Source organism: Pelmatolapia mariae, linkage group LG2 (assembly GCF_036321145.2).
Source record: "Pelmatolapia mariae isolate MD_Pm_ZW linkage group LG2, Pm_UMD_F_2, whole genome shotgun sequence".
NCBI classification, from domain to species: domain Eukaryota; kingdom Metazoa; phylum Chordata; class Actinopteri; order Cichliformes; family Cichlidae; genus Pelmatolapia; species Pelmatolapia mariae.
Genome location: NC_086228.1, coordinates 35220754 through 35233909, shown reverse-complemented (window position 1 = coordinate 35233909; position 13156 = coordinate 35220754). Strand labels below are relative to the sequence as shown.

Genomic DNA, 13156 nt, shown 5'->3' with positions numbered 1-13156 from the left:
AAAAATCCAACACTGTCCCCAGCAGTTCATTTGCCTGATGAAAGTATCTCATTGCCTCTAAGTGCAGTCCTTTGTACTTAGGCAATGTAAGCAAATCTAATTCAGGGACCAGCTGGCATTTTGCTGCAGTTAAGAGGAGGAGGACAAACGCTCACAAAGTGTACTTCAGCGTGTGTAGTGGATTCAGGAGAGGAACACTTCTTATTAATCTGCGTGGACTATTACAGATTATAGGCTTGTTTTTCCTTCACATTTTGTCAGCATAGCAGGGAGAGCACATACGACGGATGACTAATGAGGCCATTAATCAGGAACGTAGGGAATGAATGGCCATAGGTTTGCCAACAGGCAGTTTTTATGTGGCTGTCAGACAAGTAAGAGCTTTCAACTGCTTCTGCTGTTGAGATGGAAGGTATTGAAAACAGTACTGCAGTATAATTGCAAACACTCAGATGGAAAACTTTCCTTATAATTAAACAGAAAGCCATAAATATATATAATGTGTGTGTGTGTACAACACTGTAATATTCAATTCAATTTTAAAGTACCAAAACACATCAGCAGTTGCCTCAGGGTGCTTTATATTGTAAGGTGAAGACCTTACAATAACAGTGTCACTCTGACAAGCAAGCGTCGTAGGAAACGCGATTTGGTGTTGTTTGGCTCCAAGTCCCACCCGTAGTTTCGTGCTATCAATGCGGAAGCAGCTATGTATGGATGAACACAGTGCTAACCGCTGGTAGTGTGTATATTGTAAATTACGCCCACATATACAACACGCAACTCATTGACACGTAGCTTTATAATATTTTGATTCATAGCGCTTCCACCTGAAATGGGATACCATGACTTTTACTGCTGTTTTTTATTTAATTAAAGAGAGTAGAGAGCGTTATATTGGTTGCTAGATAGCAAGTTATTTTTGTAGCCTAACTTATTGTTTACCTAAAGTGTCCGTCAGCCAACACCATGAAGGTCCGCTCGTCTGTTTTTGCCTCCTTTATTTTAATATTGGAAGTGATTGGCATTGCCCTTTTCCTGCGGGGATTTTTCCCCGTACCTGTCAAGTCTTCTTTCTCATCCAAGAGCAAGCTGTCAGATCTGCCAGCCGAGCCGCTGACAGGTAAGTCCAGCCTCATCCACATCTGCTCACACTCCTCTCCTCTGCCTGTACTGTTGACTTAAATCTGTTAAAACTCATAAGCTTTCTTCTAACCTCACAGGAAGCCCTCCTAATTCATCTCGCCTCCCGCAGCCCCTGTTTAAAAGGGTGGTTATTATGTTAGTGGATGCCCTCCGAGAGGACTTTGTGTTTGGACCCAATGGTCGTATGTATATGCCCTACACAAGGCACGTGGTGGAAAGAGGCTCATCACACAGCTTTGTGGCCAAGGCGAGACCACCTACAGTCACTATGCCCAGGATCAAGGTAGGATGTAATTAGCATGATGTTGAAATGAGAACTCACCCATCAAATCTGTCCACTGTCTCTCATCATGGCGTGTGTCTGTTAGAATTCTGGATTAGCGTTTGCTGTAGTGAGTCAACCACTTGGATCCAAACTATCAGCATTTCTCAAATCCTTTCCAACTCCACGCACAAATCTGCATCTCTGAAACTCTACATTAGCACTTTATTATGTAGTGAAAACATGCCACGGATGATGCCAGGAATATTCTGTTGTTAATACCTAACCCTGTAATGTGGTAGTCCTTTAAATACACACTAACTTCTCTGCTGTCTTTATGGTGCTGAAGGTGTGTAATATTTTCCATTACAGGCATGAAACCCAGGCTCAGTTTACTGTCCATTTTGTCCGCTTTGCAACTCAAATGCAGATTTAAACAACATCCCTAAATCTCATCTGTTTTGGTGCTTTATAGAAATCTGTTGATTCACACTAATGAGAAAATTGGACGTGTATGTTTTTTTTAATGTATTAAAGGAGTTATTAGTACATTTAAAAACATCCAAAATGAACAGACAGTTAAAAAAAGTGTGAGAAATTAAGACAGGAAACATAATAAAACAATATGGAGGAAGAATAAAATATAACAGTTTAAAATGCTTGTGGAAAGTCTTGTTTAAAAGAAAATAGCTAGACGACTGGAAGTGAGCAAAAACCATAGAAAACATAAATGTCTTCAAATCTTTCTGATAAATTCGGTGGATGGAGAGCATTTGATTGCGCACTATCACTGATAGTGAAACAATTGTTTGGCAATATCTAAGAGCTCAGATGAGAAAATCACTGCAATGAAAGAGGAAAAAATCCAGATCTTCAGCATCGATGGAATAGTGCCAAGAAATTCTACAGTGTGTGACATCTAGCAATGATAGATGCCATTTTTAATGAAAGATAAGAACATTTAAGATATGATAACATACCTGATAATGGAATATATTTAAATCAAAAAAGTTAAAGCCTGCACCTTTCCATTTAGTATTTTGTTTTTAATTAAAAAAAAACCAATTTTATTGCAATTTTGAACATTTTCTGGTTCATGCTGTTATAGGAAACTATAAATAATAACCAAAAGGCAACAATAAAAGTTGTTATTATTATTATTATTATTATTAGTAGTAGTAGTAGTAGTAGTAGTATTCATTTTAAAGACCTGTGTTTAAATTCCTAAGGAAGCCAGGCTTTCATTTGTTTGTACACAGGATTCACATTTGTTGATGGATTTGTGTGTGAAATGCTCGTATGCATGATTTACACACAGATTTGTGCGTATTCACTTTTGGTATTCATATCCTTAAGAGATCGGATGGACTTAAGTTAGGAAAATTCCTTCAGCTTGAAAAAACAACTTAGCACCAGCCAGTAGATTTTTTTGGTGGTGGCTGGAGACTAAAAAAAGAATATCTTCTGTCTTATTTGTCACTTCATTGAGAAGAGATTCCTGGAGACAGCTAAGGATGAAACTTATGCAGGTTGACTACTAATGATTAAAAGCTAGATATATTTGTTTTATGTTAGCATAACAGTAAAATGAGATATTGTGCTCATGAAAAATTTTGCCTAAAGTGAACAAAAAAGCTCCTAAAGTTCACGCCCGAGGTCACTGGGGTGGAGATGAAGAAAAGCTCCAAATCTTCACCCAAAAGGATCTTAATCGCTGTTTTAGATATGGATGAACGTCTTGAGAAGGTTGATTCTGGTGCCAACCTGGTTTATTAGTGCAGTTTAAAAGAGTTCTGTGATTGAGGTGTGCAAAGATCTGGTAATACAACGATATATACATAGTGCAATTACCCAAAAGCACCTTTAAGAATTGCAGATTCTTAATAATTTGATTGTAGACAAACGTGAAACTGATGAAGGACCAGGACTGTAAGTTTGACTTGTATTGAGAAGGATTTAAATCATTCAGTCCATGATCAGAGGTGTTTAAGCTAGAAATGGCAGTACTTCTGTGAGCCCAGAATAAGCTTGTAAAAAGAACCCGTGAGGAACATTTTGAATTAGGCTCTAAGTTTTCAGCCCGTGTCTGAAAATAGGGTTAGATGGCTGAAAGCGTGAAAACATGGTGTGTTGTCACATTTGGATGATGTGTCATGTTGCCGAGAGTATTTTGGGAGCGGAGCCAGGAGGGAGTTGGAGTCATGTCATGTGCACCTTTCATGACAGTCTGCTGTGCTGTAACACGTTAACATCGCAGGCAGACAGAGAGCACACCACCAATTAAAGCCTGCCTGGAGCCCTTGCTGATACTTTTTAGGGAATATATCTGATATTGATATCATCAGCCAATAGCATTATATATACAGTTACAAATGAGAGATGGAGTCATTGTTTATTAGTAAACTGCCCCTGCTCGTCTGTGATCGGTACTACATGTGCTGCAAACAGGAGCTGTGTGACGGGCTAACCATTTCATAATCTGCAGTTATATGAAAGGTGTTTATATTGGTGCAAAACGGACAACATAAAAACCTTTACCTGTATGTTTGTGATAGGCCACAGTCGACAGCTTGATATTTCAGTCAGGCTCTGTTGTCAGTGGTGTTGAAGAGATTTGCAAAGGGAATCATTTTTGGGGGAAAAGAGCAGCCCTCTTTTGTCCATAGGTGTCGGGTAGTGCTAAGCTTGGGGGAAGGCATCTAACTGAAATTGTCAGGTGAAGCAGAATATGTCTGCCTGAGTGTCAGAGGGCAAAATTAAAAGCAGAGCCTGTGCCTTAGAGGAAGCGGTCTGCGGTGGGAGGATCGAGGATGTGCTGACAGCATCGAGTTGTTTTAACAGAAGGAGATTGCAATACAAACTTAGACCTGGAGAAACGTGCTGCTGAAGGTTCACAGTATGGACACAGTTCTCCTCTGTAGCATCTGGCATGGGAGGCATGAGAGTGCTGACTCGGCAATCTTCAGGTTAGTGAGGATGACAGAGAGCATGTGTTGGTTAGGCAGTGGACAGGATGAGAGGTTGAGGCACAAAAACGTAACTCTGGTGGGATACCAGTATGGAGAATGGAGGGTAGAGAAAGAGTTTTTTTTTTTCTAAAAAGTCAACATTTACATGTTCTGTATTTATTAAACATAAAGGGAAATACTTTAATCCTTTTTTTGTTTTGACTTATCTCAGATTATTTTAGTATTTCATAAGATCAATCAGTGGATGATTTATAATAAAGAAATGTCCAACTTCTCGAAAAGCAAGTTTATTTATACACTCAACAATGGTTGGGCCTCTGTTAACACAAATTATTGCATGGGTGTGTTATGACATGGAGGCTGAGGTGTTACTGAAGCACAAGTTGCTTTGATAAAAGTCTTCAGCTCGTCTGTATTTCGGGGTCGGGTGTTTCTCATCTCCTACTTTACAGTACTCCATGGATTCTCCGTGGGCTTCAGGTCAGATGAATTGGTTTGCCCGTCAAGCTCAGTAATAACATGGTCGGCAAACTGTTTGGTCAGATGCTAAGTCCTGGTGGAAAAAGAAATCAGACTGAAGCATGAAGTGCTCCACAATCTCCTGGTAGGTGACTGTGCTCACTTTGGACTTGATAAAACACAGTGGACTAACCACCACCAACACCAGCAGAGGACATGTCATCCCAAATCATCAAAGACTGCACAAGTTTCCACTGGACTTCAAAGACCGTGGATTCTGTGCCTCTGAGCTCTTCTTTCCGACTCTAACACCTTGATTTCCAAATGAATGCAACAGTTGCTTTTATCTGAAGGAGCACTTTGGACCACTGAACAGCACTCCAGTTTTTTTTCTTCTTAGAAGAAGTCAAGTCAGAAGTGGCTTCTTAGCCTAGGTAAGATACTTCTGACGTTGTAGACTAGATGACTAAACTAATGAAGTCATGGAGTACTTTTCTGTTAATTGAGTGGTTTGACCCTAGGAATGTGGCAGTTGTAGCCCCTTTCCTGAAGACATCTGTGCATGTTGGCACTGAATGTCACCAGACTCAGTCCATTCATATGAAGTTCAAAATTATGACTAGTACTTAAGTACTTAAGAACTCAGTCCACAGTCTGTAAGTCGTTGAGTACTTATGGCCGGTCCTTGACAATCCTTTCAAGACTGCAGTCTGTAGTCTGTGGAATATTGGCCTACTGCTCTTGTCTTTCTGAATTTTAATTGACAGGATGTTGCACAGGCTGTTGTACATGCCCATTGAAAAGTGTCCCAAATGTGCTCAAAGGGGGTCATGTGTAGTGAGTAGGCAGGCTGTATAAGGACTGGGATTCAACTTCAAAGGGTTGTGTACAGATCCTTGTACTGTGGGGTTGAGCATCATCCTGCTACAACTTGTGATAGTACATGACCCCACCCTATCCCCCACCCTGGGGATTCATCTTTGAAGAGAACACTTCCCTAACATGACAGCTGCCATCAAAGGTGATCACTGGTGAGGACCATGAGCATGCAGAATAGCAGTTTCTGAGAGTTTTGCAGGAAATTCTCTGATTGTGCAAAAAAGCTGTCCCATTGGCTGGACCGCCACTTCCAGCTTCTGCCGGGGAAGAAGCTGGATGTGGCGGTCCCGGGTTGCTTTGGTTACATGGTTATGGTCGTGAAATAAACATTAAGCTGACAAATCTGCACATTTTCCTGCAATCAGCATCCCAACTGCACCCTCTGTTTAAACCAGCATCATCTGTGGCCTTGTGCTCTGTGATAACACTGCAAAATGTAGAGCGACCTTTATTATTACCGTCTGAAGAAACAGCTGTGCAGCAACCACGCTATTAATTCACCATCTTGATACACTACACCTGTCAGGTGGCTAGATTGTCTTGGCAAAAGGGAAGTGCAGATGACTAAAGTAATGAAGTCCTGGGTTTTTCTGTTAATTGAGTGATTGATGTTGGTGTTCTGCTGATCTGCTAATTCACATTCAGGGTTTTGAATGCTTTTACTCTATGTCTCTGTTGCCAAAAACATCTGCTAAGTAAAAATATACTTCGAGGTAGAAGTGAATTAAACAGAAGAAAGTAAACTTTGTGTAAATGTGTGAGAGAAAGGGAAACAAACCCCCCGAAAAAAACAAGCCGGTTATGATGTTATGGAGCATGTCATTGGTGATGTGGAGGAAGGCTGACAGGATAGAGTGGAGCGAGATTGAGGTGGACTTGCAGGGAGACAGATGTTTCACCATAATCCCCGGATTTAGAGAAGGATGTGGTAGCGATGGGGAGAAAAGACAGCTTAGAAAAACAGTCCCGGATTTGAACCTTTTTAAAAAAGATTTCTTGACAGGACCAGAGAGGGGGTGGGGCAGGCGGCCATAGCAGGAGATCAATAAGAGTAAATTCGAAATTTAGATTTAGAAGCACGTGTGTGAAGGGTTTACGTTGCAGCAGAGGCGTGTAGTATGGACACGGAGGAGATGGGAAAATTCAAGATGGCACGTCCTTCGGCTGCCCAGAAACATGCAAGTTTGATTTGTGGTTCATCTGCAGCCCTGCAGAAGGGCCACTTAATCACTTTTTAGAGAGCTTGGCTGTAACTCTAGGTTCAAGGTAACTCACCTTGCATTTTGGGCTTAATGTAGTGACTTCATTTTTCAACACACCTCTCCACAATAACATCCTGAATGATTGGCATCTACCTTTCAAGCTGGACTTTTTCATTGAGGAGCCGATAGAAAACTAGAAAAACAGGGCCTAGTGTAGTGGCATCTGCTGTCACCCTGCAGCCGGTGCGTCACACAAAAACAGGCATGTAGTCATCGGGGCCCAGAGGCACGCGTAGATTTGTTTGCGGTCACCACGCTGGTCAGTTTTAACCTTGAAGTGATTCAGAAGTTCTGTTGTCCAAACAAAGTGCTCTGTTGCATCGTCGAGGCTTGATGACACACCAGTAGGTGGCATTACAGACCAACTGCCTATTACTGCCCACTATCACTGCATTGCACCCAATTAACTGCTATGACACAGCCAACTAACCTAAATCATAATCTCTCCGTGTCACAGCCATTAATTTACACACGACTACCTCCACAGTTTCTAATAATATAACAGTATATCTCCATGGAGATATATTGCATGGTTGACTTCAAGTCTGGTGCACAGTGAGGTTTTAGAGTCTTCTTTCTTTTGTGTGTTGTGTTTTATTTGTGGGAAACAAACTGTTATTATGAAGGAAAACTCTACCATGGGGGTCATTTTTACAAAATTTGATGATCCCCAGTTTAGTTACTCATTCTTACCATCGCAAGCAGAGAAAATTAGTTTCCCTCCCCAGTCCTGCATTCACATGTGGCCGGTAGAGCCCCACTCTCCCACCGGCACAGCAGTCAGTGGACATTACTGAGATGCCGGACTTGGACAGTGCATTCAGTTAATCATAGCAGCAGTGGCAGCAATGCGCTGTGGGTGTTTCAAAGGCTGGTATCTCCCGGGGTAGTAAGAACACAGCAAGGCATAATAGATGTTTTGGTTTTCGTTTTAAACCTCCATAGGTATTATCTGGTAATAAGGCCTGAGAAATTCTAGATAGTTTCAAGTTAATGGTAGAAAGTGTTCCTTTCACGAGTCAAGAGAAAGTAAGCACTGAGGAGGAAACTGAAAAATCTTCTTCCAGGCTCGAGGACTCAGAATCGCAGCCCCCTTCCGTCTGCATTTTGGCACCTTGACAAGTTTTCATCACTATGCCAGAGAGTGTCTCTATACCCCACTGATATTGTATTTGACATTTAAGCAGTAGCATCGCAAGCCTAGACACATACTGTGGGACAGTAATTAGTACGTTGATGAATCACTGATTCATTCGGGCAGCTTCTCGATGCCGTTTTGGCATCAAGAAGGATTTTAAGATGTAGCCTAATTAAGCTGAACTTTTCTGCACAGCTTTCAAACTGATCTTTCTTTACTGTGCAGTCGTCTAGATACTCTTATGTCCCTTCATTTGTTCTTGCAAACAGTGTTATCATTTTTGCCCTTTTTTATGTCCAAGGCACTGTTTTCATTAGTCAGACTGTCCCTATTAATAGACTTGGGACCTTCCTGAGAGCGAACAAACTGAAAGCGACGCCTGCTTTTGAAGCAGAAAGCATCCATCTCTCCCCGAAACAAGCACCTGCGCTGGCAGAGGCAAAACAATTGCAAGGAAGGAAGTTGTGAATAATTGAGCTCAGGAACAGAGCTCAGAGGATGGGTTTCGGAATTGTTACACCTGTGAATAAACAGAAACAACTGAGAGGCTTCTGCTGTTAGTGGGTTACTTTGTACCAGAGTTTGTGTATTAGTTTGTCATTTTTAAATAGGGAGACACAAATATTTTAAGAAGAATCTTATTTCTCTTAAAAAACATAAAAGATATTGGTATGCATAACTGGCTGTTATTTACAAGGATGTGCAAAAGGCGTAAACCACTGTGACTTCTTTGTATTTTGCTTCCAAGGCTCCAGAATTCCTTGTAATTTTTTAAAGGTTGCATTGAGTAGTAGTTCTTCAGGCTTTTTTAAGGTCTTTCAAAGTTTTGATCGTTTTCTTGGGGGGACTATGGCTGCTTTTCACTCATTTTTAGTCAAGTCCCTATCCCTGACAATTTTCAGAAGAATCTTTTGTTCGTAAAGCCACTTAACGACATGCCTTTCAAATGCTATTTAAGTAATATGAAAAACTCCAGCAAAGACCCGACACAGAACCTGAGAGATTCATCTGGCCCTTCACTTGATCCATCACCTGTTCATTGAAGCCTCATCAGAAATGGTCTCAGTGGAAGGTTGTCTGTCAAGAAGTCAATCGTAAGGAAGGGAAATTACTTAAGAGCTGGTGTGAAAATTGGTGGCAATGGGACTGATGGAGTGATGAACCCAGTTGTGAAAATTTTGTTTCAAAATTGTCATTATAATCTAAAACAGTACAGCATCTATAGAACACAGTGGAGGCTCTGTCATGGTTTGGAGCTGCCTTTTAACCAGTAGTGCTGGGGATGTTGGTGAATTTCGCTTATTTTAATTATGAATTATTAATGCAGGAAAGTCTGGTCAGATTTTGATCCACCATGCAATACCATCTGGAAAGTGTCCGATTGGCAACAGCTTAATATTTCATCATGACAATAATCCCAAGCTCACTGTCAGTGTGTATTCAAGTATACCTGGATAGAAAAACACACAGTCATGGATTGGCCTCCCCAGCCAACATCCAAAGAAGAGCTTTCAATGTCCCTCGAGAAGCCTGGAGAACTATTCCTGAAGACTACTTTTAGTCAGAAAGCTCACTAAGAGAGTTTAGACTTTGTTGAAGAATAAAGGTGGTCATAACCAAATATGGATTTTCAGCCTGGTTAGTATTTCTCAGAGTTTGTTTTTGCCTTATATGCTGTGTGTCCATGTATGTTTGCAAATGTTTCAATAGAAACATTGCACTACTGCAATATTAAGAAATAAGGGGTTTTTCAAGACTTTTGCACAGTTGTTTCGAATGCAATTTTGCACTGAAGGAATGTTAAAGAATAGTAAAATAGGTTTTAAACCAGGAGTGTTGTGGTTATTAATGAAGATGAACAAAATAAAATAAAGAATATGCTAACAGAAAAAAAATCATGAAACACCAAATTATTAGTCTAAACCTCTGTGTCAGCATTGGCATAGAAATTCACATCTGGCATTAGTATTCAAAACGTGATTGAAAATAAAGAAAAGCTTGAATCTTGTGACATTGATGCATGATACTTGATGCATTTCTACCCCCATTTTTTGAAGTGTGACATCTTTAGTTTGTTTTCCTGTGTAGAAGCCATAGAATTGCGATAGAGAAGTGGCACCTATACAGTGATATAGCATAAATTGCTGAAAATGTCTTGTAAGCAAAAAAAAACCCCTAAAAAGACTGAACAAAATACCCAGATGTGGCCTCATCTGATCAGGGTTGATCAGATGAATACATAAACACAATAAGGGACGATGCTTTAAGAATAGATGACAGTGAATTTTCTGGCCCTGGACCCCTTGACAGCTCCCTCTTGCTTTTCTCATATAATAAATCCTGGTCACTACTCATTTTAGTCTGGATTTTTGAGTGTGCCCGAGGATTCAGAGCTGTGCTCCAGGCAGCACATGGAGGGGGGGTGTTAAATAACAGTGTCTCCTGCCATCATCTACAATCTCTTGTCTACTTCGCTGCATAAAGACAAGGCCTTTGTACTTTCCCCCTCGACGATGCACCAAGCTTTTTCCTGGCTTCCAAAATAGGCTGCGTTATAGTTGTCAGTCAAATGGAGGCCGATGTTGTTTTATTTCAGATTCCATGATGAAATCGGTAGAAACTATACTTCATAAATATCATGTGTCTACCTGATTCAGCTTTCACTTTCCATTTGTGGTAGCAAGATTGGTTTGGTGATGTGGGAATTGGTTTAATTTCTAATGTTAGATCAGTGTAGTAGCCATTTAAATTAATGGGAATTTGACTGTTTTTTTTTAACCGTAATAATAAAATAAATTAATGAATGTATACATTTTTTAACCAATCCCTGTACTGCAGCACAAATCCTAATTAGTGGGGTTAATATGATGAAACTGTAAGGTTGTATAACACCATTAAAAGACAATTATTGTTCAAAGGACAATGACAAAAACATATTCCTCCCCAGGCTCTTACCACTGGCAGTATCCCAGGCTTCATTGATGTGGTAATGAACCTAAATTCTCCTGCACTGTTGGAAGACAACCTCATTTGGCAAGCCAAAACTGCAGGGAAGAGGATAGTCTTCTACGGGGATGACACCTGGGTGCGCCTTTTCCCAAAACACTTCATGGAATATGACGGCACAACTTCCTTTTTCGTGTCTGACTACACTGAGGTATGTGTGAGTTGAGCCGTTGGGGTTTGCTTATAAAAGTCATATAATGTAATTTTCTGCTAATATGAAAAAAAGAATGAAAGCACCTGGTTGCTGATGTGGTACATGAATTTTAGAAATGATACATAAAAATGATCCAAGTCATACAAGGGATAAAGGCAGCTGATCAGCCAGCATCACATCAAAACTGCTCATCTATTAGCTGCATATGCCTTAGCGGCAATGTTCTGTGGGACTGTTTGCAATCTGTTCTTGTTTATACTAGGATTTTGGTGGTTCTGAGTTCATTACCTGATAGGAGGGATGTTTACTTATCAAGGGTACCACAGGTTTGGGAAAAATTTCCTCTCAGCTCAGATTTAATGAGGATAGTCTTGGTATGGAGATGAATTTTGAATAAAATAAGCCTAAATTAAATATGACTTAAATCTTGTATCTAAAGACGTGCGTCACCTTCTTTCCAGGTTGACAACAATGTAACCCGTCACTTGGACAGCACCTTAAAGAGAGATGACTGGGACATTTTAATCCTCCACTACCTAGGCCTGGACCACATTGGTCATATCAGTGGACCGTATAGCTCACTCATCCAACCCAAACTGATGGAGATGGACGACATCCTGAAGAAGATCCATAGTGCTCTCATTTCAAAGGTAATTTATTTTCTTAATTTCTACTCTTATGTACATCATTTGCATTGTTATAGAAGAATTCCTTTTTGTTTCTGTTGGGTTAGAATGTAAGCTTTCTTTTATGAGACCTCATTCTTTTTATCCCAAGGCCCCTAATTGTAGCTAACTAGCAATATTTACCAACTAGTTTCAACCCGAGTCTTTAGAGAGATGCATGGATTCCAAATGAAACAAAGGTAGTCAGGAACTGACAACATCTTTAGAATTCAGGAGAATACCTCCAAGACTTTGTCATAGTCAACATTCTCCACCTTGGGAAGAGCACCGGATGACAAAGCTGACGTCAAATTGATCTCACATCTGCTGTTGCTGGCTGCTGTTTTGCCGATGGTGTGCCCCTCGACTGCATTCACTGCTGGGTTGCAGACACGGTCGTGTCAGTTTTTACCACCATCAGTACAGAACCTCAGAGATTATACAGAGGGAGATGTGTCAACAGGGCTCTAGAGTGCGACCAATTTGGTCGCACATGCAACCTAATTTCTCAGTGGTACGACTATAAAAACAATCCTAGGTCCCAGCCGTTTGAGTAAAAAAAATAGTCTCTGCAACTCTGAAAGTCTCCGTGTGGTTAACAACAGATCCACATTGTGCATATCATGGTCTAAACCAATCAGAGATGGTCAAGTGCGGGACCTCTCTGATTGGCCGTGGTCCAGATATTCCTGTAGTCCTACGTGTGTGTACGTTTGAAAGTGCAGGCGAAAGAAGAGGTGAGTCGCCTAGGCCCGACAGAAGTAGATGCAGCTGTGGGTAATGAGAAAGGATTGAAAAGAGCGATTGATAACTTTTTCGTTAAGTTAAGACTTGATCCGCCCGAAATTCATAGCCAGTGCTGTGACACTAAGCCAGGGGTAGGCAACCTTTTTGATGACGAGTGCCATCTAAAATTTCCTCAGAAGTCAATGTGTCATATAATTGCATTAGCAATAAATTTAATAACGCTCTATATTAACAGTTGCTGCGCTGAGCGGACAGCTCCTGAAGCATTTGAAGTGTTGGAATGTGGAAATTTCAACATCGCTTGAAAAAACTGACAGCTAGCAACGTCCCTCTCACCAGTAGGCTAAGTGATCTTTAGCCAATTACAAGTTGAATCTGGTAGTTGGGGTTGTTAGCTAAGATACCGTCATTAAGAAACGGCACAACTAATGTGTCTATGCGAGCTAATTTGCGATGTGCACCGCTAGCC

At 40.7% G+C, this 13156-nt stretch overlaps 1 protein-coding gene across 2 annotated transcripts in view; it reads left to right on the top strand.

The window, feature by feature from the left end:
- Window positions 1-710: 710 nt before the first annotated feature.
- Window positions 711-13156, top strand: part of pigg (phosphatidylinositol glycan anchor biosynthesis class G (EMM blood group)) — a 92231-nt gene continuing 79785 nt past the window's right edge. For both annotated transcript variants that reach the window (XM_063499592.1, XM_063499601.1), the window contains exons 1-4: window positions 711-1123; window positions 1224-1429; window positions 11063-11272; window positions 11737-11925. In XM_063499592.1, coding sequence (XP_063355662.1) covers window positions 970-1123; window positions 1224-1429; window positions 11063-11272; window positions 11737-11925 — 759 coding nt within the window. In that variant the 5' untranslated portion in view covers window positions 711-969. The remainder of the gene's footprint in view (window positions 1124-1223; window positions 1430-11062; window positions 11273-11736; window positions 11926-13156) is intronic.